This window comes from Patiria miniata, unplaced genomic scaffold (genome assembly GCF_015706575.1).
Source record: "Patiria miniata isolate m_02_andy unplaced genomic scaffold, ASM1570657v1 HiC_scaffold_15, whole genome shotgun sequence".
NCBI classification, from domain to species: Eukaryota; Metazoa; Echinodermata; class Asteroidea; order Valvatida; family Asterinidae; genus Patiria; species Patiria miniata.
The window spans coordinates 4,163,520-4,190,761 of NW_024037053.1; the positions used below are offsets into that span (position 1 = coordinate 4,163,520).

The 27,242-nt window shown below is 42.6% G+C and overlaps 1 protein-coding gene across 3 annotated transcripts; it reads right to left on the bottom strand.

The window, feature by feature from the left end:
• LOC119722486 (histone-lysine N-methyltransferase, H3 lysine-79 specific-like) lies at positions 1 to 26,307 on the bottom strand. Of its 3 annotated transcripts, none has more exons than XM_038192634.1 (25): positions 26,061 to 26,307; positions 24,811 to 24,851; positions 22,875 to 22,949; positions 21,424 to 21,487; positions 18,057 to 18,197; positions 14,508 to 14,598; positions 13,940 to 14,034; positions 13,258 to 13,376; positions 11,501 to 11,549; positions 11,158 to 11,257; positions 10,946 to 11,052; positions 10,168 to 10,209; positions 9,831 to 10,028; positions 9,483 to 9,551; positions 9,185 to 9,335; positions 8,896 to 9,030; positions 8,187 to 8,278; positions 7,723 to 7,824; positions 7,158 to 7,295; positions 6,577 to 6,702; positions 6,285 to 6,381; positions 4,850 to 6,164; positions 4,471 to 4,568; positions 1,531 to 4,028; positions 1 to 1,147 (listed from the first exon to the last, which is right to left on the bottom strand). In XM_038192634.1, the coding sequence occupies exons 1-24, from the start codon at positions 26,160 to 26,162 to the stop codon at positions 1,540 to 1,542; spliced, it is 6,036 nt and encodes a 2,011-aa protein (XP_038048562.1). In that variant the 5' UTR covers positions 26,163 to 26,307; the 3' UTR covers positions 1 to 1,147; positions 1,531 to 1,539. The 3 variants fall into 3 exon arrangements, with proteins under 3 accessions (XP_038048562.1, XP_038048561.1, XP_038048560.1); XM_038192633.1 differs by having other exon boundaries at positions 1,531 to 4,022; positions 8,178 to 8,278; XM_038192632.1 differs by having other exon boundaries at positions 8,178 to 8,278.
• Between the last annotated feature and the right edge of the window lie 935 nt (positions 26,308 to 27,242).

A 27,242-nucleotide genomic window follows, 5' to 3' on the forward strand; every position in this document is an offset into this window, starting at 1 on the left:
TTATAGAATTAATCTACATTCCTATATATTCTTTCTTTTTAATTCTGTTCACAAAAATATTTTTTTGATATTTACTTTAATTAGAAGTTCTCTCTGTGAAGCCCCTGAACTAAGTGTTTGCTAGAAATGTCTGTTGGCAGTGATATTTTTTTTCAGTTGATAACATGCCAAGTGCATGAGGCTATGTGAAAAGAATAGAGCAATCTTCTAAACTATATGGTTTTGCAGTGTGGCGGTTCTGGGTGCGCTGCATATGCAATAAACCAGTTCGGTATTTCAACTGCGCATGTGCACAAATGTCACTCAGGATAACCTAACGCGCAAGGAGACGGTCGCGCGCTCGTTAATTACAAATGAACTAGCCGACTGGATGTTTGCACAACATCACGTCAGCGATTTTATCCTGAATGACCTTTGACCCGGAATACTTCAACAAGATACCGAAATGGCGAACTAGTACTCGCACGCGGTGTGTCACGTCCACAGTGCTCGCGAATGTGGTAAATAGAGCGCCCTCTCTCTTTTGCGCACGGAGCGCCTTTTTTTTAAGGAAGACTTAGGAGAAATATTCAACGATTCCAACAGTACCCAGAACACATCACACTGCGCAAAATAGGAATCTATGCTACATGTAGTGATAGATCCATTTCCAAGACATCAACACGACAGAAAAATATACCCTAACTCTCTACTCTATAATTTTCATCTACTTCTATACATCGTATCATCTCTGGCAACACTTCGCATCAGTAAAATAGTGGTATACTATTTGGCAGTAGTTTTTTTGTAATATTATTTGTATTTACTTTAATTATGCATACCTAAATGTAAACATCCAGGTTTATAAAAACTGTGGAAGGATATTATGCGCATATATGCATTTTTTTGTTTAAACACACATTATATCAAAAATTGAGTGTAGTTGGGTATAATGGTCGTCAATTGCAACCAATAGACAGTGCATAATAATATGTTAATTAGGAGATAGTTGACTGACCAATCAGATTTGAGGCTGTATATTGTGAGCCAATCAAAACTGTACCTCACTCCCTGCGCAGGGTTCGAAGCTGGCTCTGTTGACTGGCTTGAAGTGTTGGTGTCTTTACGTCGTTTTTTTGTCATATTCTGTACTTGCTTATGGACTGACCTGAAATGGCAAAAAGAGAACAAAGTAAATATTGAGTATCTATATTCGCCAACTGTAAAGTGAGGCAAAAGAAGCAGACACTGGCTAAAATCTACGTTGTTATTTGCAATGATCCTTAACACTTTCGTTTCTGCCTTCCCAAGCAATTGTGTGCTCAAGCCATAATATATGGACCGTTGCTTGAAGCATGCAGCCCAGTGGGACCGTTTTTTTTTTTTCAAAGAGCAAGTTTTTTCTTCATCACGTACCAGTGATGAAGATTGCCAAAAAAAAACACTGATAATTGGCTGTTGTGCAAATCTAGAAATGAGGCTGGAGTCATTGATGATAGTATTTACATTGGGTGAATTCTACAGCAGTTTCAGACGTGACCACATACTGACCTGGTTCATTTATCTGGGCGTGGTGCCATACTGCATGATGTAACCGGGCGTGGCATTGGGTGTGGTGAATCCCGACAGATTGGCCTGTGGGTGTGGATGAGGATAGGAGGAGTGGAGATACGCGGGCATTGCCATCTCGGGCCTGGCTGGGATGCCGTAAGGTGCCAGCATGGGAAAGCCTGGTGACATGGCCATGCCTGGACGCATAGTGTTAATCCTAGGCGGCAATGGCCTGCCGGGGGGTGGGGGAGGGGGCTCAAGGTCTTCACCCCTAGGGGGCGGAGGCGGGGGAGGAGGCGGCTGTTCTGTGGGTGAGGCCAAGGGGGGCGTTGTCCCCTGCGACATCACTCTGTTCTGGTGCGTGGGGCTTGGATACGGGGGACGAAAACGGTTCGGAGAGGTCGGGGAAGGAGTGTGGTGGTTGTAACTGGACCGCGGCGATTGTAGAGGTACCCCAACGCCCCGATTTGGAAGACTTTGGGAATGGTTATACGGGGCCGCCTGGGCACTGTGAGGGACCGCGTGCCCAGTTTTTGGCAGTGAGTTACTGTAGTGGGGGGCGTTGGAAAAAAGCGAGGCATTGTTGAGGTAACTGGCGGTCGCGTTGGCCTGATTGCAGGATTTCGCTGAGGTGCCTGCATCTTTGGGCTTGTACACACCCATATGTTTGGATTTGGGTGCAGCGTTTGCATCTCCAGCACCTTTAAAGGGTCCAGCAGGTCCCTGAGAGGGTCCGTTTCGCTGATGCTGTGATTTGAGTTCAATGTAAGGGGTGTTGGTGGTGATCCCGGTAGGGTATCCACTCCTGGTGTCTTGCCTGCTGCGTTGGCAGGAGGCACCGGTTGGGGAGATGCTGCTTGTGTCTGTGGTGGAGCGTCCGTCCCAGTTGGAGTACTGCTTGTTGCTCCCCTGGCCATCCCCTACCAGCCGGGGATGGGAGAGCTTCTGGTTGGAGGCAGACATGTTGGTGTATCCAGGTTGCTGGCTTGGCACAGAATAGGGCGACAGCTTGGAGGAGTTGGAGACAGGCGTGTAGTGTGACAAGGTAGGCGCCTGGTTCAGAAGGCCAGCAGATGACCTCGGGTTCATGTTTGATTGCAAATTGTAAGAGTTGGGATGGTGCAGTTTCCGCCACTTGTCCTCCATCTGCTGGTAGTCGCCTACTCCAGCCACAAAATTGTCTGCTGTTTTTCCCTGGGCCGGACCTGAGGTGTTTATCTTCGGGTCGTTGGTGGGGTTTAGCTGATGCTGCAGCCACAGCTTCCCGAACTTCCGGCCTTCCTTCCGGGAGAACTTCTTGTGGAACTGGTCCGCAGGTGCAACCTCCATGGTACTGTTTGCGATCGAGTTGGATATGCTTAATGGATCGGCGACAGTCGTGATTGTGGCCAGTGAACGGCTAATAAGGGGCAAAGTGGCACTGGGCTTGGTTGTCGGGGCAGGCTTTGGAGGAATAGTGGTCACCTGGCTCAGGCCCTGCTGTGGTGTTGTGACAGGTACACCATTCCTTGTTCCTTGGTATTTAGATCCTGTACTCTGGACCTGGTTAATGGGAGGTACACCTTGACCGGACACAGATCCAATCAACCCCCCTGCCTGGGGCTGGGAGACTGTTGGCACAACATACGCTCTGTTCTGGTTGTAGCTAGGAGCTTGACTGGGGGCAGGGTTGCTCACCCCATGGTTTGTTGTTGATGCCTGCGAAGGCACTTGGGCCTGAGTGGATGCAACACTCGCGACAAAGCCTTGCTGGGTCTTTGGTGGTGCTGATGGAGTAACCGATGCTGGCTGAGGGTTTGTGTTTGTGCCAGCCTTGTTGGAGGGATTGCTGGGTTTGTCCGGTTGGCGGGGAGGCTCCTCCTCCTTCTCATCGTCTACGTATCGGAGAGCCTCTTCGTCCGCCATCCGTCTCCATCCAGGAGTGCGTGGCTTCAGTAGCTCATGGACAGAGTCCGTCTCCTCTACGTCGATGTGGACATCGTCCTCATCCTCCGATATAAGATGGTGCTCAGTCTCGCCGAACCGCACACCATCTGCAGCATGTGGTAGAGATTGCATATTGGCACTTTGATCTGTGTTGGATGCAGCATTATTCTGTTGCGGCGTGCTGCCGCTGCCTATTGCCCCAACCGGTGAGGTCACGGCGATCATCGGGGTAGACCCTTTCTTCTGGGTGTCAAACGAAACAGCTGAACTCTTCTTAGGGGTCTTGTAGCCCTCCAGAGTGCCTTCGGGACTAGCCACCTGGGGCACATGAGGAGAGCGACCCCCGGCACCTATGGGACTCTTGGAGGCATCCCGACGGCCTTGGTTCTCGGGGCTGTTGCCGGCGCTCTGACGGCGGATCTGCTTGCTGCGATCCAGCTCAGTTGAGGCGAAGGCTGCCAAGGCATCAAAGCCACTGCTGATCTTGGCCTGAAGCTTCTTGGTGTTGGGGGACTCCTTGACCTTTGGCCTGGCTGGCTCAGGTGAAACAGGCGAAGGCAGTCTGTCTGTTTCTGTCAAAAAGACCAAACGGTTTCAAAATAAACATTGATTTCTACTTTTTTCCTGCAATATTGAAGTTTAGACAAAGATCTGCACATCACATGAATTAATTGAATTCAATGGAAGCCCATCCTGTTCTGAAAACTTGTTGAAAACCAATTCATTCTTGAAACCACTGAACTAGGCTTCGTCAATCTGCACTGAGAATGAATCTGGGTGCAGGTCGAGTTTGCCGGCTGGCACATATCTTTCAAAAGATGATGTAACATCAGGCACCTTTGGAAAGTAACCACTTGTTTCCTTCTTCATGGCAACATGCCAGATTGAACATTATCACAGAGTGCTTTATACCAATCAAGTCTTTAACAAGTAAAGCTTTCTTCCAAATATAAAACGATAGTCATTGTACATGATCCCGTGGACCATTACAAGTCTGTTTCTTCAGTGTCATACCATTGCTCTGTTCCTTTGTTGGGTCCGGAGTTTTACACACAGCCCTGACAGCAACTGACGTAACTTTAGGCTCAGCAGCAGTTGCCTTGCACAATTTGCTGCAGGAGGAAGAGGAAAATCGTCTTTAACATTTACAAAGCAACTCCTAAACTGAACCTGGCATTCATTCCAACCTCATGCATTTTAACGGATTTTGGATTTGGAAAGTACAAAAGAACTGTTTCGCACAGTATAAAAGATCCAAATAAGACTGGACGCAGAAAATGAGTGCAAGGCCCATACGTAAAAACATTGACTGTTAGTATTTCTCAAAAGCGGCTCTGGCAACATCTGAATCAATCTTCGAGGTTTGGTCCACGTACGGACCGAGTCGACTTACTTCTTAAGAGCAGACCTGGCTGTAGACTTGGCTCTTCCCCTCTGTGATTCCCTCCCTGTGGAACGGTCCAAGGAGGACATCTTACCCTCTGGGGAGGGAATGGCACTGATGCGCAGCGGCTGGTTCACGTTTGTCAGCATGGTCAGGATGCTATCCTGCGACTCCAGGCTCCCCTGTCGGACCACCGAAGCCATCTTAGCCGGCAGATGGGCGTCTGCTGCCGTCGTTGCCGACCGCTTTCGACCCTTCTTGGACCTGATTGGCGGAGGCTGGGACAGGATCGTGGCTGCCATTGTTACAACTGGTAAGGCTTTCACAGCTGCTGGCAGGCTTGCGGATGGATCTGATGTCGCAGAGGGTGGCTTTGGTTTCTCCGCAGCAGCTTCCGGCAAGAAGTTGGAGAGGGGGGCTGGATTGGACTTGGCCTTTGTAGACACGGTTGCATTGCTCTGTGAGGTAGTAACGGTTACAGTACTGCTCATGGGGGTGGGCGTGCTAGCAGGTTCGCTAGGGTACAGGGTGACATTTTGGGGGCTTAGAGGGGCATCTAGCGAGGCCACACTGGCCTCCTTGACTTTGCTGACCGGGTGAGCGGCAAGCATGTTGAAGATGCCGCGGTGTTTGATGTCCAGGGGGCTGATGAGGGTCATCTGGGGCGTAGTCTGGGTTGTAAGTGGGGTTTGGACAGTTATTGGGGCCTGGGGGAGGGCTCCCACCAACCCAACAGAGGTGATGACGGAGGTGACCAGGGGTTGGGCAGCAGACAGAGGGGGTATGATCTGGGTCATGTCCTGATGGGGGACGTCAAATGGCTTTTTGGACCCTTTCAGCACAATGTTCGGATTCACCAAGCCTTTGTTTATCAGGTTACCATCTTTCGCCGTTTCCAAACCGCTGGTTGTTCTTGACGTCGGTATCTGTGCCGAGCCCACTAGCGCAGAGGATGGCTGTGCCTGGAGCCCAGCCAAGATTGCAAAGCCTCCTTGAACTCTCTCCTTCCCACTTTTGCTCTTTTCCTTCGCTTCACCGTTCAGCATAGATTCTTTGTCGGTCGCGCCTTGGGTCGCAACGGGCTTCCCGGCCATGTCTTTGTTGTCGTAGCCAGAGAGTCTCCGATGAAGCGCAGCTTTCCCTGGCGACAGGTGCGTGTAGTCGTGCATGCCGGCAGCGAGGGCAGCAGACCGGGGCGAGAGATTAGGAGGCAACACTTTGGTGACCAGAGCTGTTGGGGACGGGCTGTTGGAACTGATCCCCTTGGAGCGGGCAGGACTCAGAGAATTATTACGACGGTGCTCTAAGCTTCCATTGGCAAGGCCTGTTGGATGATAATCACACAAATTTCTTTGTTAAAATAAATCCCACCAACTTATAAGTCAACACTGTGATAAGCATAATAATAGTTGAAAGTTCTGCGTCACACAAGTCTCAAACCTACCCACTGGGCTTCCGGAAGTACGCTTGGCAGAACGTCTCCCCTGATTGGCAAGATGGTCATCACCTTGAGTTGATGACATTTTCTCCAATTTATGGACCTTTAAAAAAAAGAACACATAATTGACAACGTGCATCAGTCTATGTAGCCCATACATGTAAGAATGAAATGTTCACGATTGGGTTGGCCCTAAACAGCCTAACTCGAAAAATGGGATTTTAAGAAAATTTGGGTTACATTTTGAATGTTTTGCCTTTTTGTGATAATTTACTTGGTTGGAAACTGTGGGCCGTACCTCAGACTCTAGCTTCTCCAGCTCCTTGCGTAGATGCTTCTGTTGATTGTACTCCTGGATGATCTGCTCCGTGATGAGCGACGTCGGGTTGGAGTGACTCAAGACGTCCTGCTGGCTCTCGCGTACCTGATAGACAAACAGACATGGTCATGAGGGTAGGCGAGACGCACTAACCAATAAGCCAAGTCAACATTTCACTCGGGCATGTCCAAATCCTCATGAACAATGCAATTTTTTTGGATAAACAAAACATGTCGAGTGGTCCTGGTCCAATAGATGGGAAGTTAACAGCATTGCTTGGGTTTGTTTGCCCAATATTGTGTCCTACAATTCATTACACACATGAGATGTCGATTTAGTCTACTGGACACAACTTTTGGTCAGGTGACACTGGCAGCCCGACTTAACCACCTGACATGGTCACCTGACATGGTCACCTGACATGGTCACCTGACATGGTACCATGCGCTGTTAGAAATGGTGGCAAACCAAAGGTGGGAGTGTCTTATGGCCACAACTGCAACCATCCATACCAGTTTGGAGGATTTGGGGGTCAGTTAGGGCCAATTCTAAGGACTCACCACTTTGTCATTAGCGTCCTCTATTGACTGGATCTGGTGTTGCAGTGCCTCACACTGCAGCTGCAGCTCTCGATGCTTGCCAACGATCTCCTTCGACTTCTCCACCAGCTCCGATGGGGTCTTAGCTTCGATTCCAAGCTGTTAAGAAAGAAGATAAGAAACAAAGGACCTCGTAAGTCCAGCAGCCACAATTAAAAGCTATTACAATGGTGTTATCATGTTAGATTTGAGGAACACTTGGATTTAGGCAGTCTTGGTTCCAAGACGTCATGGGCGGTGCGATGATTCAAGGCCCACAGCGATTCACTAAAGCGGGTACCCTTAACACACACGCCAACTGTCCACAAAGGTTGTCTTGGGAATTTTGTATTTCTGTGTGTGCATTTGCATGTGTGCGTGATGTAAGCATGTCTGGTTTCTGTACATGCTGCAGCATGCAAGCGAGCAAGCAAGCGTCATTGGATAAAACATGTTGACAGCGAATGGGTAGCAGTCAATTTGGCAGCAATGATACTGGGCCTTGGAAGGCTAAAAATGTGAAGCGTGACTACGGCATAATACGTACCTCGTCCAGTCGAACATTCAGCATTTTCATGCTGTCGTAACGCAAATGTTCAATCTGCTTTTCCAGCTGTTCTTGTCTGGCGTCGAGCTGGTCCTTTCGCATCTGGAAAGAAAAAAAAATTCAAACTACTGCAATCGCAAAATAATCTCACACTGCAATCTCCGCCATTTTGTCGCGGGCATATCTACAGTGATCTCGGCCATTTTAAGAGGCCTGCATCTCCTTCAAGACAGTTTAAAGAACGCGTCTCTGGTCAACAGAGGCTCCATCCAAGTCTATCAACTAAAAATTCTTGCTTTCTTCAGCGTGCAATGTCACTGGTGGAACTTTAGAAAGCACAAGATTTAGAAAAAAATTTAAAAACCCATTCTTGAAAGTTATGGTGTTACTAACAAGTATTTCGCAACCTGATCCTTGAACAATCACCCCTGTTCTTTGACCTTGTGATGTTTTACCTGACGTACCCTTTCTTGATCCAGTTGCACGTGCAGCAAATGCAGGTAGTCGGGACTTCTCATGTAGGTGACGAAGTCCAACATCTGTTGCTTGTAGGACTCTGAAATCAAGAAATAAATGGAATTAATGAATTTCCGGAGAAGAGTGGTGTGAGCAGACACAAGAAAACAGCAAGTACAAAGTCTATAACAGAAACAATTTTGTTTATTTAATGATTATTTGGGGTTGCCTGATCATTAACCCTAACCCTGCCAGACGCAACACAGAGCATCACGTGTAAAAGTCTGTGGGACCTTGCTCCACTGAGCCGTCAACGCCAGTGCATCAACGGCCAATTCTGAAACAATGAGAGCTAGTCCCATTGAACAATGCCACAGTTGTATCCTGCTGCATTCGGTGACCACAGACTCTGAGGCAGTTTGGCCTTGAGACTTTGGGCCTGATGGATTTTGCTACACTGGGCAGGCTTGTCATTTTGACAAGTGCTGCATGTTGCTGCATTCAGCAGGGTTTCTAGCCAAAATACCCTGGAGTTTAGGGTTAATACAACCTGTTTTTATGCGCTAAGCAACAAAACTTGCCTAAGAAGAAATAAGAATCAACATGCTTCTGCTAAGCGCATTTCAGCACTTAGCATTTTAGTGCTTAGCATCCGAGTAATTTGGGGTCTGGTTTTGAATTGTGATCTTGCAGGGGTTTTTTTACAGCATAACTCACCTAGTAGTCTGTCCAGCGATTTCTCCACGTTGTGTTGCTGTTTGGTGCTCAGTGTTGTGGGACTCGTCTTCAACTTTTTCTTGGACGTGACCATGCTGGGAAGGTTGAACTGCGCGTTGTGGATCTGTCTCGAATCTGAAAACAAGAGAGGGAGATTAACGCTGTAATTTCAGGGAGGGTGCATCTGGAAGGGGTTCAACATCCACGGGCCATCTGTAAGGTGGAACAAGAAGGATGGCTGCTGGGGAGGGGGCAGGGGCAGGGGGGTGAGGGGTCATTGGCTACCAACCTTTCTTGTCAGGCGGTGACTGGCTCAGCGACACGGTGTGTTGGTGGAGGGCTTCAAGACCCAAGACTGCCGACTGCTTCTTGGTGACGTTGTTCTCGTCCTGGCTCTTGACCGACTTGGGAGGGCGCCCTCTTTTGCGTTTGGTCTTCTCCTGAAAACAACCCATGATCAGCAGATTTAAGATTTACAATGTTTAAGAGATAAAGCTGGAAAATTATTGGGTGCACTTTCCGTGAAAATTAGGATCCCTGTAAAATGTTTTTATTTCATAAAGTTGTTCCAGAACTTCCATAAATACCTCCACTTCCCGACTCTGTGTCCTTTTCAATTTCCGTCTCCGTTTTCCTGGCTCTGAGCTCTCTGAGGCCTGATGGAAGAAATCAGAAACAACTTGTAAGAGGAGTTACAGATTTAAAATGTCAAAGGTTGGCCACAAATACCATGTCACTGATAATCAGTGTAAAGTTAGGCACGTGTGCAACATTTCAGCCGAAGCCAAGTAGTTCGGATGTGGACAAAGATTAAGCCAAACATGTCAAGACATTGGGGTCAACAGTAAAAAGTAAGGCAAGATCTGAAATCCCAATTTTGTTCTCGACTATGATTACTTTAAAATTTTACACCCAGCCACCCTTCTTGTCCCTACCTTATCGTCCGAGTTCTTATCCATGTTTTCCTTGCTGTTGTCCTTGGCGATCCACTCGGTCCATTTGCGTCTGGTCGTGGGACCGACCACCACCACTGACTCACTATCGCTGGAGTTCCGACTGAAGTCCAGATTCTTGATGGCGCTGTACTCAACGCCTCGCCGGTTTCTGTTCTTCCAGTTTTGATATTCTTCTTCCTATAAGACACCAAAATTTGACAATAAGGTCCACACCAAACACTTTTGCAGATTTACGATCTATTTTATAATGTCAAGAGCTTCTGGGAGCCCAAACTGAGGCATAGTTACTCGGACAATGGACAAAAATTTCACTCACCCTGAGTTTAGGATCTTTTAACCGCTGGAAATACTTCTCGAGCTGCAAAAAAAAAGTAAGATCAAAAACAAGAATTTAACAAGCAGTTGTCTTGAAACACTGGTATGATAACTTCACAACAACTACATGGTAATTTAATACAATGAAATACAATGTAATACAGTGTAATACAATGTAATACAATGTAATACAATGTAATACAATGCAATACAATGTAATACAATGTAATACAATGTAATACAATGTAATACAATGTAATACAATGTAATACAGTGAATACAATGTAATACAGTGTAATACAATGTAATACAGTGAATACAATGTAATACAGTGTAATACAATGTAATACAGTGTAATACAATGGAATACCATGTAATACAGTGTAATACAATGTAATACAATTTAATACAATGTAGTACAATGCAATACAGTGTAATACAATATAATACAATGTAGTACAATGTAATGCAAAGTAATACAGTGTAATACAATGTAATACAGTGTAATACAATGTAATACAGTGTAATACAATGTAATACAGTGTAATACAGTGTAATACAGTGTAATACAGTGTAATACAGTGTAATAAAGTGTAATACAATGTAATAAAATGTAATACAATGTAACAAAGTGTACTAAAGTGTAATACAATGTAATACAATGTAATACAATGTAATACAGTGTAATACAATGTAATACAGTGTAATACAATGTAATACAAGGTAATACATGTACAATGAAGTACAGATGCTAATGGTTACATTCTAGTCCTACTCACCAAGGTTCTATCTATGGTATGGAGGTAGTAGGATACAGGTTTGCCGGTCCAGGATACCGAACCTCTTAGAGGCGACAGCTCCACCACGTGCATGATGCTCCCGATATCTGAAAAATAAACAAGTCAAATTGAATAGAATTCTTCATCAACACTGCACAGGTTCTTGGGACACATTATGGAACGGTACATGACAGCAACTGATGGATACTTACCACTTAAATTTCTATCCGTGATCCTAAAATTGAGGGGACAGAACGCTTTGGATGAGACGATCTTGGCTCCTTCCTTCATGTTGGCAAAACGCTCCTTCAACTGCAAAAAAAATATCTTACAATATCAATGGGATGGTAAAACATACCTAAATGGCATTTTTCTTTCAAATGTTCTGGCATTTAAGGTGTTTTTCCACATTAATTTGATGGCAGTATGACCTCACAGTAAACATTTGATTTTAGTTTTATCCACATAATTTTTGTTAAACATCAAGTATTATACACCTTTTTTTTTTAAGCCCTTACAAAGTTTCAAAAAAATAAAATCCATTTTTTTTTTTACCTTGTGGTCGACAGTTGGGCCGAACGCGAAGTTGTTTACAAAGATAATGCTGGAAAGAAAAGGGCACAAATAAACACATGCATTTCATCATTTAATAGACCTTTTGCGTAGCTGCCATCTCAGAGGGCAATGCCTTTGTTTTGTTGGGATATGCATGAGTCAATCTTTTGTACTTTCACTGTTACTGAATTAACATAACAAAAGATACACTCTAAGATGGCCGACGCGTATTACGTCTAGTCAAACAATTTGCAACTTTAAAATATGAATACATGTATTAAAGTGTATTGATTGTGTAATTTGGTAATTTAGAATTCCAAAAAGCCCATTCAGGGTAGATCAAATACAGACCACAAACCACAAGTGGGCAGGACAATAAAGTCTGGACAGAAAAAAAAAGATGGGAAAATACCGTCTTCTCAGTAAAAAAATTTGTTAAGCGGCTTCTTTGAAAATGGTATTGGAGAAAAATTACACAAGAACTTAAACCTAAGAAAGAATCACAATGGTTAGTATTCACACAAGTTCTGAGTAAATATAGGCAGAAAATCAGAATATTGATGACTTTCTCACTTCAAAATTGGCTTCAAACCTCAAAGGACCCAGACTAATCAAGTCTGCGTTTTCCACGAGGATCGGGTTAATTCAAGTTTTGATTTGCAGAGGGATATATGTACAATTTGCACATCGGCAAATGCCAGAAGCGAGCGAGTGACGTCAAACTGACGTTTTTGCAATTCATGAAAATCCCCAGCAGTACGGGTCAAAATATCTCACTGCCTTTTCTCCAGGGGCTGGCGTCTTATCTGACCAACTTAGCAGCATCTGTCGAGACAGAACAATCTAGCAAAGTGTCTGCGAGGCAGTTATCTTTCTTTGAATCAAACCAGCTGACATTTCCACAGGCAAATATTTTCTTGAAAAGCAAGCGAGACGGAGAAATGTTTGAACAGTCAAACCCAACCGACCCCCTGGCGAGAAGAAAACCTGATTTACGAAGAATCGCACAAGCTGCGGTTATTCCCTTGTTAACTTCTCACCACCCACACAAAAACTTGTAGCCCTTTCCAATTACACGACCTTTCCGTGAACAGTGACATTTCAAGACTTTGCCATAAAACAATCTCGGAAATTCAATAAACCTTTACAGCTCATTCATCCAGCCACTTTTATTTTAAAACCGGAACTTTAACAACGCATTTCTACCCACTGGAAAACACTGGCATACAAACATGCAGTCAATATACATTAAACCTAACCCCATAAGTAGTTCTTGACAAAATGTGGTCTGCTTTTATAGTTTGGGACCATTATTTGTACAGTCGCAAAATATAAAAGTTTTGAGTTTCGGATAGATGGATAAAAGCAGGATTTTGCACACTTTTGGTGTTAGTCTATGGCGGGTGTCACAGCTGTTGAAAAAAATCATTGTTACAAGAATTTTGATCATTGTCAGGAATTCATGGCAAAAAAATACCTTTGCAATTTTTCTCTTTTTGGGGGGGGGTGTGAAACCTTTATAACAAAGTCCTTGGGAATTTACGAATTACCTTGTTATAACAGGTAACTTGTATTAACAGTAATGGAAAAACAAAGAAAAAAAACCAAAGACTTGGGACCTAAACATTTTGCTTGTTATAAGCAGGATGTTGTATTAACAGTGCTCTTCTTATCAGGGTTTGACTGTGCTACATATTGAAAATTTCCTACTGTAAATAAAGGAATTTGTTTGGAAAACTAAATCTAAGCCGGCTTACTTTGCAACTGAGATCTTTTCCTTCATCTCTCCTGATAGGAAGTCGCCTTTGTGGAGCTCAAAAGGACTGTACTCCTTGCCGTACCACTTCATCCAACGCTCAAATTCTCTCATCATGACCTGCGGAACAGTAAATGCAACAAGTACAGATTCTTATCAATGCACAACATGTACGGGTCATTCGGAAAGAGTTCCATACTGGGCCACCACTCATATTCCCTAATATGACCTGAAAAGTACCAAAAGTTGTAAATCTGATGAAGAAACACTATTTAAGGAGTGCAAAAATTCTTAAAATACTTTGACTTTTTCTGTCATGGCCCATAGACTTAGTGCAGGAGGGCTAAGTGGTGGCCCAGTATGGAATTCTTTCCGGTCATTCTATAAATTTAGGGCCCACTTTTTTTCCTATTCCTGACATCTTGTGATGCCCTCTTTAATGCAGTCGTCCTCCAAGAGTGATTATAAATAGCAAACTACTGCCAAGCAAATGAAAAACTGTTTGAAGTCATTCTTAATGATACTCAAACAGAAAATTACAAAGTACCAAGTAAGAGGGTCAGAAAAAAATGTCACACTTTGGACCCTGAATTTATAGAATGCCCCATGTGTTCATGAAATTGGATTTGGAAGGCTCAAGGGGTGTTAGGGGAGTAATAGGTGTGTAGGTGCTTAACCGGTACCTTGCCATATGCAGCAGGGACGTCTGCCTTCTCTATGCCATAGGTTACTTTGCACTTCACCGACGCCGCTACTTGTAAGACCACCTGACCGACACCTGTACAACAAAAACACACATATGACAGTCAATATATCTCCTGTTTATACCTCCGTCTTGAGTACTGTATTTTCATTTGCCTAGAACGATCACGTGTTAAGTTTATAAAAAGTCATGGCACACTCCCTGTGGGATATCACGTACGGGACATCCCACACGGAGTGCTATGACTTTGTACGTACAGTGTGAAACGCTTGTATCGTTGGTACCCACGCTATTTTGACCATGTTTTTACACATGAGTGGGAGCAGTGAACTAGCAGACGGTCAGCTGTTTCGAGCACGCAACATGCATGTGAGTTGACGTTCGATTGTCATGATTGCTGTGTTCATTGCCGTTTGTTTTCATGATTTTTACATCAAAATACAAAGACTTCAAGACACCAGAGGGGCGCGTAGCACCTCGGCTTCGGTTTGGGTGCTATGCGCTAGTTAGGGGAAGGGATTGAGATCTATAATGAGAAGCAAACCCACCACTTCCAAGGTCGATGAACAAGTCATCAGTTGATATCTGAACGTGTTCCAGCATCTGTGCCACAAGATCAAAGGACGTCTCCCCATAGACCTGAACATAAGCAGGAAATCAAACAAACATAAACGTCTAGCACCAACAGCTCATTTTTTTAATGCGCTGAACAAATACTTGGAAAGTATCAGGTATTTTGTTACATGACTTATTTTTAAGGCTCTGGGCATGCTGGGCAGAAAAGATTAAGTTCATTCAATATCACACATTCAATGCCCTATACCCTTATCAGGTATTCTTCAGGTACCCTGCTAAATGCAACAATATCCTGAAGACGGTCAGAGCATACTGACCGGAACGTCGAGCTTATACCTCTGGTTCTTTTCAGAACCATTCTCTTAGTTGAGAAGTTATTTGCACATCGTGTTTCCGCAAACCTTTCATTATTTAACAATATCCAATTTAACTCAAATGAGAACCCTGCTAAATGCAACAAACTGCAACAGTGGATTCTGTTGCATTGTGCAGTGAAGCCAGTGCATACCAGCCTTGGCAAGCAGTGACCCTGCTAAATGCAACAAACTGCAACAGTGGATTCTGTTGCATTGTGCAGTGAGCCCAGTGCATACCAGCCTTGGCACCAAGCAGTTACCCTGCTAAATGCAACAAACTAAAACAGTGGATTCTGTTGTACTGCCTTGGACCTATGAGCAGTTACCCTGCTAAATGCAACAAACTGCAACAGCTAGCGCATACTATTGTACTGCCTTGGCACTATGGGCAGTTACCCTGCTAAATGCAACAAGATGCAACAAAGCACGGGGACTTGAGTTGCCTGCTATAAAAAATGCAACAGTATGCAACAACTTTTGACCTTTGTTCCTTTCTGTTGCATTTAGCAGGGTTGGGGTTAAGGGGTGGTTAGAAAACATGAAAACATGGAGGTTTTTAAAGGAAATTTTAAGACAGGTTTTCTTTTGCAATGTACATGTATATTTGGTATATCCATGTATTCCATACAAGACCTTATGCAGAAACAGTTTTTTTAAAGGGGCACGTCATTCATTAGATTAAATTTATTACATCTATACTGCAAAGATATTCATACATGTACATAAGGGGTCTGACAAGGGTTTCCAAAAATTAAAGGCGTCATTGCAAATACAAATAATACTTAATACAAATGTACATGTATGTACAGCATGTGTTATGTTAGTTATTAAAGGTAGAGCCATTATGTGCATAGTCTACACGTAGTATGCACGGAAAGACCTTGAAAGTCTGTGTACAGATAATTAGGAGGCAGGCCTGCTGATGAAACAGTTAGGGCATGGTGACAATGGAATGCAATATGTTGTTTGTGTGTGTAATCATGCGTCTGTCATCAAATTAAACATTAATGATGCATGCACATATCATGTGGATCATGATGTACATGTACATGTATAAAGCATTATAATGTATGAATGCATGGTACATATGTACACGTATACAAAGCACTGGTTACTTGTATTGTTATTTGTAAATGATAGTGATACATGTACATGTACATGTGTGGTAATACAGTATTATGACAATACAGTTACTGAACATACAAAGTACATGTACATTCACACATGTATGTGTGTATGCACATCCTTTGTACATACATGAACACATTCACACATGTACATGTACATGTATGTGCGTATGCACATCCTTTGTACACACATGAACATATTCACACATGTACATGTATGTGTGTATGCACATCCTTTGTACACACATGAACATGACATTCACTCATGCTTTATTTACATCTACATACATGTAGTACATGTACATTATACGTACATGTGTATTAAGTGATAGGCACTTGACATGATCAGTGCACGGTACATTGCCTCAGTCTGTGCCAGCTGCGATCAAAATCATCTGATTATGCAAATCAGGGGTCCTTCTCCGTATATTCTTCAAGAATGGATGATGTACACGTATACATGTGCATGTGTGATACAGGTGCATACATAAACAGATGGGAGACCAGACCAAACCAATACAAAAGAAATGGTAAGTGGTGTGCTTTTACGGGTCGTACAGGAGTCGGGTACCCTATTGTCAGTAAAACACGTGTACCCGGGTACACGTACAAGAAACCCCACCTCAAAATTCAAATCCCGGCATTTGTCTGAAGGGCTTCGTAGCTTTACGGTGTAAAGATGCAACTTTTGCCAGTTTTGGAATCAAAACATGTATCTGTTTTGGTTTTCCATGTAGTCTGGTTTTCCACGTAGCCTGGAAAATTCCCCACAAATTTCATTCAAAACCTTTCTTTTTCATCTGTCGCGCGTTAAAATGCACACAGACACAAAAATGAAATCTGTTTTGGTTTTCCATGTAAACTGGTTTACATTTTAGAAAATTTCCCACAAACGGCACTCAATTTCTTTCTTTTTAAATTGTCTGAGAAGTTATTAGGCAATTTGTATAGTTTGTTACGGAAATTATTGCCTAGCTAGCTTGTACCGTACTTGTAGTATTTCGGACATTATAGTATAAATTAAATAATTCTAGCTGTCAAAAAATCCCACTAAGATCGAAACGTTAGGCCATCTAATTTTGTTGGTTTGTATTTTTCAGGTCAATCCAATCGGCAAGCAGTTTGCAGCAGTATAAGTCATTTTCAAATGAATTTATTTAAATCAAATTTGTCACTTGAAAACCAGTTGTTTTTGAAAACATATCAATGTACTTTAGCAATTTTTTTTAATATTTAAATGATAATCGCCGACACGTTTATTGTGGAAACAAGTTTGGCATTATCTACGCGTACTTTAGTCCCATTGCCGGTGTTTTGCAACCATTTCTCATTTGTCTCAATTAAGGCTGGAATTAGGTAATGGCCTTGCACTGCTCATATCTTAACCATTGCAAACCATGATAGGTACGTATCAAGTGAAATCACTGTGATAACGGCCGTTTTTACTGAAATTAATGATTTCCCTAATCTCAAAGAACCTGAAAGATTATTCTCATGGATAAAAAGAGGATTACTAAACAGCTTTTCACAGAAACACTTTGAATTTACGACATTACTTTTGCAGACAAAATTGATCTCTAATCCACGAATGACCTTTGCAGTCGACTCCAATGTCCACCCCCCCCCCCCCCCTCCCCCCCAGTTTGATGAAATCATACAGTATTGCCCTCGGAATACTAATTCAGTTCCCTCAAATGTGCATACATGTTAAACCATGTTGAATTTCCAAGGTGCACTCTTCTGCTCTAGTAATAAATGCGTAGTAATTTAATAGAAGCCCATGTCAAATAGCATGAGTAGCGACTGAGCGTGCAAATCGAATTGTCCCGATACCATCGCTGGTAAGTAGGACAGAATGTTAAAGAAATGACTCTTAAGGAATTTGTAGTTCTACTATCGGACATAAAATTTGTGTAAAAAAAAAAAAAAAAAAAAAAAACATTTGTATTTTTTTCACAATAATTCAAAATCTCTATTACAGGACGTCACATATACCCTTTTATTCCTTCGTGTACAGTTTCCCCAAGAAAAAGCTTACCTCTGGTGAGAATGGTTCGTACGCATTCAGCCTGTCAGGATCGTCGATAGCGTGGCTGTAGACCTGTTGCATGATGTGTTTGAGATGACCCCGGGTCGTCCATGCTTTGACCGGCCGCTCGATGCATGTTGTCCCTTGCCACTGTTAAAAATTAAAAATATTAAAATAAATATCCTACAGGGCCCAAATTCACCGCTCTGCTAACTACAGTTTTCCGCGCTTATGATCAGCATTCTGCACTAACACTATCGCTGACTTGTGCTGACTGTGTACGCAGAGAATCCTTAGTAAAGCCCGGTTCATACTTCACGCGAAAGCGCAAGCGAAGCGAAATTTGTGATGTCAACAATACGTTCGAAGCGCGTCCACCATTGCTGACGACATGAATTTCGCTTCGCACTTGTTTTCGCGTGAAGTATGAACCAGGCTTTATGCGATGTATGCATGTGCATAAGCCGGGGGGGGGGGGGGGGGGGGGGGGGGGGGGAACAGATGGGGGGAAGGGCACAGATGGGGTAGGGGGGGGCGAGAGCATTTTCAGAGTAGCACAGTCGGGTGCCTGGCTCAACGAGTGGGCTATAACGTTGTTCGTAACTAGGAACACGACGGGCATAGTGCAGCATGGTCACAGTGTCTGGGGATCTGTTTGTGGTCAACTGTTGATAGATCATCACACTGTAGCTCTGTGTAAGTATTGTGTACATCGGGGTGTAGACAGCGTTGTGTACAATACATTGGGTTTGCTCACCCGCGATGTGTGCACGCTTCCGTCCACGAAGGGAGTCTATACGAACCAACATTGGTGGCGCTACCCCCCCCCCCCCCCCCCCCCCCCCCCCCCCCCCGCACATTAGCCCAAAATCCTCACTATCTGGTGAAATACGCTTACTGTAAGCACAGAATTTTCTGCTCCAGTAAGCAGGGATTTCTCCTTAACAGTAAGCAAAGCCAATGAATTGGGCCCTGGTACGGTTGTCCACTGTATTGTGGCTAATAAAAATAATACACCGGTCACCTTTAAAATGAGTTGTATCCTCATGTAATGAAAACATAAAGATTGCAATACATGTACAATCCTCTATTTCTGTATTACAGAGCAGCATTCATCGACGTTTATTTCTCTTCGCTGTTTCAGTAGGTTTCTCATAACATTTCACATTATTGGAAAAAAAATACCTAACCGGAAAAATAAATATGATAATTCAGTTGGTTTCGCTTTCAGCCAAACGATCTTTTCATTGAAATAGAAACTGCACGTGTTAGATGATTCCACGTACACATCGTCGCATGTTTACATTTCTCATGAAAAAGGAAACTCAAACGGGAAATAATCCACATGCGCATGATTTCTGTAGAAACTGCATCCATTAAACTAAACTTAGCCCCTTGCGGGCGAAACGCTATCTTTGTGCATGCCTATAGACGCGTATGCTAAATATAGCATCACTCACTATATAAAGGCACAATTTACATATATACCCATAAAAAGGTCGTGCATCTATAAATGAGCTGTGAATGACGGCAAGCATCATGACTTATGCAGACCTGATCTCAATCTCTGAACGCAGCGGCAACAAACGCTTGAGCCTTTTCTTCCTTTGACAATCTATTCCCGCACGATTTTCCCCTGCTTCGTCTGGGGCCTCCAGCTAAAAATAAACCCCCATATCATCATCTCCATTCATTCATTCAGGCCGGGGCTATGAACAGGACGCACAGCGCTCGACTCCGCTACTCTCTCTGGGGAAAAGGGTAATTTTAGAACCAGCCCCGACTGTGAAGGATAGAAAAAAACGCACCCCCCCCCTCCTTTTGCAACGTGAGACTACTGAGGGTGACTATTTTCATTTCATCTTGAACTTGGATTACACAAAAGGCACTCAGCTCAATGATGGGGGGGAGGGGACTAGATGCGCTATTGTAAAATGCGCTGACGTTAATTTTATGTTCCACTTATGCCACATTCACAATATTCAGTTGTAAGCAACAAACTGTTCTGTACCTAACAAAGAGGTGTTTTCTTATTCCAAAGCACAAACAAGATGTCTTGATGTCATCATCTGACAACAAAACAAGATTACATTAACAAATTTATCAAAACGAATGAGGTCACAAATTTATGCATTGTACATGATTTCCAAACCATTCGTAAGTCTTAAAATTTCGCAATGTGGTTTTCTACTGGTGGTTCTTGAACTGTTTTTAGTTGTTGAACTGAACACTACGCAGTACATGTATGTATGTAAACACTGTTAAGGGACATAGCAAACTTATCAGTCTAAACTGCAAACTACAAAATGAATTCTAGTTTTATAATCAATTTTGTTTATTATAACAAGTGCACAACCAATCTAAAATCCATGGTATTACAAATAGTGAATGGTGTTTGATAGAATAATGAAAGTTCATTCATTACTAAATTTTTAAAGCCAATTTCCTGGAGTTTAAAGGTACACTGTAGAGTAGATCATTTGTCATTTGTGCATTTTTTTTCGTTTGAAGCAACAAAAGTGCTCAAAATCTAAAGACAGGTGCTTAACAACTAACCCGATGAACTTTTAGCTCGGTGAATGCTGTATATTCCGAGAAAACAATATTCCAGGATCTTGATTCTCATTCAAAAGTTGCAAAGTCCTGCTTTGAATTGTGCCGACATCAGCATCCGGGACACGTTCTCATTCAGCCGATTGCAGCTACACCACGTCACACACTGAACCGACGAATAATTGCAACCGCGAATATCTGTGCGTCGTGTCAACGCTTGCGCGCACCCATTCACGGATTCCCCGAATTACAAACCAACTACTAACGAAATTTCCAAAAATGTGTCACTTGACAGCTTGCCAGAAAGAACAATTTTACAGGGAGTTCAGTACCATTACAATCTTTAAACCAAGTAAGCTTTTTAACAGTTATTTTGTCACTAAACTTTTTGGATACTTAGCTGCAAATGATCTACATTGTACCCAACCTTTAAAATACAGAAATTAGTAGCTTAGTAAAAACAGGTTCCCTGCCAAACTGTCATGCAAATTGCTTGTAACTGGTACTCAGCCGTTTCCTAAATGTGCTAAGTCAAATTTTATTACGCTGCTTAGCAACTCCACAAAATCCGGGCTTCAATCCTCCAATTTTCCTAGATTTTTTTTTTTCACAAAACCGAGGGCGTTAGGGTTAAGCTATGCAAGCTAAACAAAAATAACTCGAGATATGCCTGCAATACAAAAATTATTTTTGGATTTCTGGTTTTCTCTCCTAAGACAGGTGCACATGGTGACAATAGAGGCTGACATTCAGGGCGGGCAGACCATGCACAGCAACATTGTCTGGGAATTCCCCCATTATGATTACTTATTGAAAAACTCACCAGCTGTCTGACTGCATCAATGGCTCTGTTGTACTTCTCGCATAGTGTGTGCATGCTCTCAAAACTGCAACAGGAACAAAAATGTACACAACATGAGTACAAATCAGCAATGAATCGATTTTAATGTTACAATTTTGATTTTGACATCAATGAATCCCCGTCTCATTGCTAATCTTAAAGTCAAGAATAAAGAATCTTTACATATCTAACATATCTTATTGTACCTAGTATTGTGAACATTTTGCTAACTTTACTATGGACAATTTACAAAAGATTGTGACTCTTAACTAGTCACCCCCCAACTCCCAACTCACCCCCCCCCCCCCCCTCACATATCCCACTCGTCTGATTCTGTCTCCTGTTATGTCTGAATCCCTCCGCAATTTTAACGCAACTCTTCCGCGCAAACTCACCAACAACGTCCCGTGAGCGCGCTGCGGACAGGGGTACGTTTTTAGAAATAGGAGGAAAACAAAGTACCGTCAGTTTCCCACGGAACAGGATACTGATAATGGAGGGTGACTAAGAACAGATTAGACCCGCTGTCCATCCGCTCATCTGCTAGTTCAACTACTCATTCACCGAATCAACACACAGCACAACGTACAGCATTCAAACACGAGCATCCGAAGGTGCGAAATGCTTTCCCTCACTACTGTTATTGGATACAGGGAACATGACTAAAATGGTGACAGCATGATAAAGGTCTATTAGTCTACTACACAGAGCTGGATTTCAAGGTAATCAGGATGGTTGCTAGAAAAACAAAACGCTCTCGGATTTAGAGGGAAAGCACCAGGAAAACTGCACATAAATTTCCATGGAATAAGCCTTACTTCAGAGGAATGACCTTATCTTTCATGAAATAACCGTGAGCTTCAATTTCAACTCCTTTTTTTTTAAAACAACATTATCTGAAAGTCAAGTTGAAGTAAAGATGAAGTACGCGATATTAATGAACAGGAAATGAAGACTTCAGACGTCGCCTAAGACTACGCAAATGCTCAAGTGTTTGGACGTGGGGAAAGGGTCCCAATAAAATTTTGAATTTTCCAAGAATGATCGGAAGCGGGCAAGCTAAGAGAGAGCCAGGTGGGCACGTGGGGGTGATGCGACAGGAAGGGCAACGGACAGGCGACCATGAGTCTTCAGGATGCTGCTCTTTTTGTCATTAGGATGTTTTCAATAAATGACCGTTATGTGCGGCGTTAAGTTCACCTGTCCGACAATCTTAATCAAGTCTTTAAGAGGCTACGCGGGGCATTACTCGATGGCTATACCAGGTGTTGATGAGGGTTTGAGGGGTCAAGCGGTCAAGAATTCACCAATGTCTGTACCATTCCAGTATAAATTAGAAACTACCATGTTGTACATCATGTATTCTGGAATATTCAAGAGCGGAGTACAATATAATATACAAAATAATTTTAAAAAATTAAAGAATAGTTTACCTTTTTGTGTCAAAGTCATTGAGTACATTTTTCTGCATGGCAACCATCATTTCAGGAATATCATCGCAAACCCATCTACAGGGAAAGAATTTAAGGGAAAACAATGTTAACTGTGCAGCGCTGTGGTCCAGTGGTTAGGGTGTTCGACCCATGTGCCATGGTACATGGGTTTGAACCGTGACGGGGGAACACGATGCTTGTGTTCTTGGGCAAGACACTTTACTACAATTGCCTCTCCACCCAGGAGTATAAATGGGTACCTGTGAGGGTCGAGGACCGATTGCACTGATGCTTGTGTTCTTGGGCAAGACACTTTACTACAATTGCCTCTCTCCACCCAGGAGTATAAATGGGCACCTGTGAGGGTAGAGGCCAGATTGCGCTGATGCTTGTGTTCTTGGGCAAGACACTTTACTACAATTGCTTCTCTCCACCCAGGAGTATAAATGAGTACATGTGAGGGTAGAGGCCAGATTGCACTGATGCATGTGTTCTTGGGCAAGACACTTTACTACAATTGCCTCTCTCCACCCAGGAGTATAAATGGGTACATGTGAGGGTAGAGACCAGATTGCGCTGATGCTTGTGTTCTTGGGCTAGGCACTTTACTACAATTGCCTCTCTCCACCCAGGAGTATAAATGAGTACATGTGAGGGCAGAGGCCAGATTGCACTGATGCTTGTGTTCTTGGGCAAGACACTTTACTACAATTGCCTCTCTCCACCCAGGAGTATAAATGAGTACATGTGAGGGCAGAGGCCAGATTGCATTGATGCTTGTGTTCTTGGGCAAGACACTTTACTACAATTGCCTCTATCCACCCAGGAGTATAAATGGGTACCTTCGAGGGTACAGACCAGATTACGTTTAGTCTCTCGCCTGCAGAAAAAAATTGTCTCATGGCCTGATGAACAGGGGTAATAAACTGTGAAACGCTTTGAGATCTAGCTTTGGTGGAAAGCGCTATATTAGCGACACTCATTATTATTAGTAGTAGTAATACATGTATGTTTAAGACTCTACTACACATATATTGCCAATGGTACATTAGGGTGTTTATCGATGGCTGGCTTAAAATATTTTGTATAAAGAATCTGTCGATTGGTGGATTTGGGAAAACCCGGGAAAGTTCCTAGATTTACCTGGGGATCTGGGGTAAATAAATTCCTTTGTTGGCATGAAAAATGACAACAGTGCTGTTGTCACAGCTTCCACAGCAGATCACAATAAAACTCATACAACTAACAAATGTTCCAGTCAATTCCCTTCTGCACCCCCTCAATCCCCCCCCCCCCCCCCTTACGAAAAATGGCTTTATAATACAACATTCAAGGCCGATATTTTCAACCCAGAATGCCAAAATAGACGGAAATAATAGAAAAAAAATTCTTTTTTTTTAACAAATTGACCTTTGGAAGCCAACCCCTATTGTGTGTGTGCACTTCAAGGGAACATAGGAAATACAGTGTACGTGCTGCCGATATAATGTTCAGTCCTTTTTCAGTAATGCAGCTAAGCCTGATGTACGTGTGACATGCAAACAGTGATACACATTACACAATCATTTTATGGCCGAAATAACAATTTCAGATTTTATACAATCAAACCAGAGAGTTAACAGTATTTTAAAGTTATAATCACTCGCTGTAAGATTGCATGGCGAACAGGAACATTCATCATGTATAGTATTACTGGTAAATAAAAAAGGGGGTTTTATGAGGAAATAGAAACTGAGAACATGAATATATATTTTGCCTGGGGCCATGGGTAAGTTAAAACATGTTCATGTATCTCTTTAATACAGACATACATGTACCTATTAATAGACTAATGTACCATAAGGAACTACCACACAAAGTCAATTCAACAGGCCTGTTTCAAAATTCCCAATGGCTGTTGAAATGTAGAAAAATTATGTTTTAACAATGCACTTACTTGATTGTGTCAACGATCTCATTTGCCCCATCGCTTTTGTCCTGTACAAAAAAAACCATCAAAATACTACAAATAACATAAAATTACAATTATTAAAATTACACGAGGATACACAATAAATGACACACACACACACAAAATGGTACAAATGTAATAACCATATATAATGTGAATGTAATATTATAGTGCTCTGTATTCGATAACATTATTGGATAGTCCCATATTTATGTCACAAATACTGGACTTCCTAGCTAAATTGTCTAGAAAGCTGCGTTCTCCTAATTTGAAACTTGACATCTAAAGTAGATACCAGGATGTTTTTCCTGCTTTTTAACCAAGTAAGTAGATTGGTGAATTTCTAGTTGGAAAAACAGTGTAGATTTCAAATTCGGAGAACATATATATTTTCAGGAAATTTAGCACGCATCATTGGGTTTCTCACATTTATGGAGTAAGTCCAGTATTTTGAGACACAATTTATGGGGCTCATTCATGTCATTATTCACAAAAGATAATGTGATGCACAGAACATGCGCACAATAAAGGCATTTGATTTTTTGCCGGCACTGACACTTCCTAACGCTAATTTGCCATGAGTGTGCTCTGAGATTGAGAACCCGTGTCATCACTGCAAGACACTTAGGTTCTCAGAATGTAGTATCCAGACGCCACTTCTTTGGTTGTGTACATAGTCTATGGAGTCAGAGTCAAGTGCATTTTCGAAGTATTTTCTTAATTTCTAACAAAATTGGAAATGTTTCTCAGTCCCAGATTCATGTCTTTTTTCAACATTTTTCAATGACTGACCTTCATTGATGTACATGGTGTAATAATAATATGTGATGAAAAAAAAGTGGCGTCACGATGCAAAATTCTTTCCCACAATATACTTAAGACGTTAAGAAAAAAAAAACAGAAAAGTGATATCAAAACAAATGGATTGTTTGCTTATCAAAAGCATGGCAAGGTCAATGGTCAAGGCCAAGCTAGGATTTACCAAAATAAAACACGGCTTTCTCGCAATGTAAAGATTTAATTGATGTTCCACGAAACAATACTGATTAAAACATAAGTTAATCCATATAGTTTCCATGATCTATGGTTAAAACAGGCGACGGTGCCGATTTAATGACCAAGGAAGTTTGCATTGGGGATTGAATGAATGATGATTTGTTTTGTATACAAACCACAATTTACATTGTACACGTAGGCCTACATCTTTACACACGTTAGATTTGCACATAACTCACCGTGTGTTGGAGTGGCCAGGTATAGATCGCCGGATCTGCTCCAGCTGGGCTGTGTAATCTAAGTTCCAACGGTCTTTTCGGTTCCCCATGCTCGTCGTCCATCCTTCCGGCGCGATTCACTGTCAAAAAACTGGTCGTTATAGTAGCATTTTCCCCATGAAATATACTTCTTTCGGCTGTGCTTCATTCCCTATGCATGCACGTACAAAGAAAACCCACCCCGTCGACGTGTCACGTGGTCCCGAGGTCCTGGTTTGATTGGCTACTACCTGAAAGGGACATCTCATTGGTAGGAAAGGGGTGTGCGTTTTACGTCATAGCTCATCAAATACGTCGCACGTGCATGCATAATCATTGCTTTTATACAACCAACGACTGATTGAAATATGATTCTAAAGTATTAAATATCAAGTGATTGTCGCTTATCATTCATGATATTCTCAGACTAGAGTTTTCTAGTTTCATTCGTGGAAAACAGCACGTAGTTCATTTAACTGGGGCAGAACGCACCGGATCCCATAAAATTGTGATATAATATTATTTTTTTAAGTTGGTGGTATGATGACCATGGAGGAATAAAAAAGTATTTCTCCATGGTATGGCTACATGCCAAACTTTTTAAAAAGGGATTTAGAATTGGGGGAAATACTTTAATACTTCAATAAATGAAGTTGTCATTCTCATTCGCAATGAGAAACTTATGATCATTTTAGTCACCAGAAAGTAGTTTGGCGCTCACGTCACATCTATATGTTGATTATGTCTCATAGCAAAACGGGAAGTTATGTTGTTTGCTTAAATCTTTTTAAAAACATACAAATATACCGTATTGAACATAACTATCGATATACAAACCACGGGACGTATGGGAAGCCCCCCTATTTTTGTAATGTCCATTTCTCCTTTCCCTCAACTTTTTGTTTCTTGAATCTTGGCAAAGACATAAGTTCCCGCTCAAAAAGTCCCGTGCAATCACAGCACGTGCTGCGCGTACTATGTTTCTGATAGACTTGAGTCGAGTTGGATTTGACTTGGATGCACGATGGACTGATGGGCATTCAACGCATACTGGGCTGGCAAAGCACGGGACCAGACTTGAGCAAAGTCTATGCTTGGGACGGTGCCAAGCAAAAAACCACACTACAGACGTGTGGGCTAGCAGTTGGGGAAACCCTTTTGTCG

Bases quoted from the DNA above. Each gene is read 5' to 3' on its own strand.
- LOC119722486 (XM_038192632.1), bottom strand. From the start codon at position 26,162: ATGGACGACGAGCATGGGGAACCGAAAAGACCGTTGGAACTTAGATTA. The intron at 24,852-26,060 runs GTGAGTTATGTG...TTTTTTGTACAG, and splicing joins CCTGGCCACTCCAACACACG to GACAAAAGCGATGGGGCAAA. The intron at 11,258-11,500 runs GTAAAAAAAAAA...TTTTTTTTGCAG, and splicing joins GCCCAACTGTCGACCACAAG to TTGAAGGAGCGTTTTGCCAA.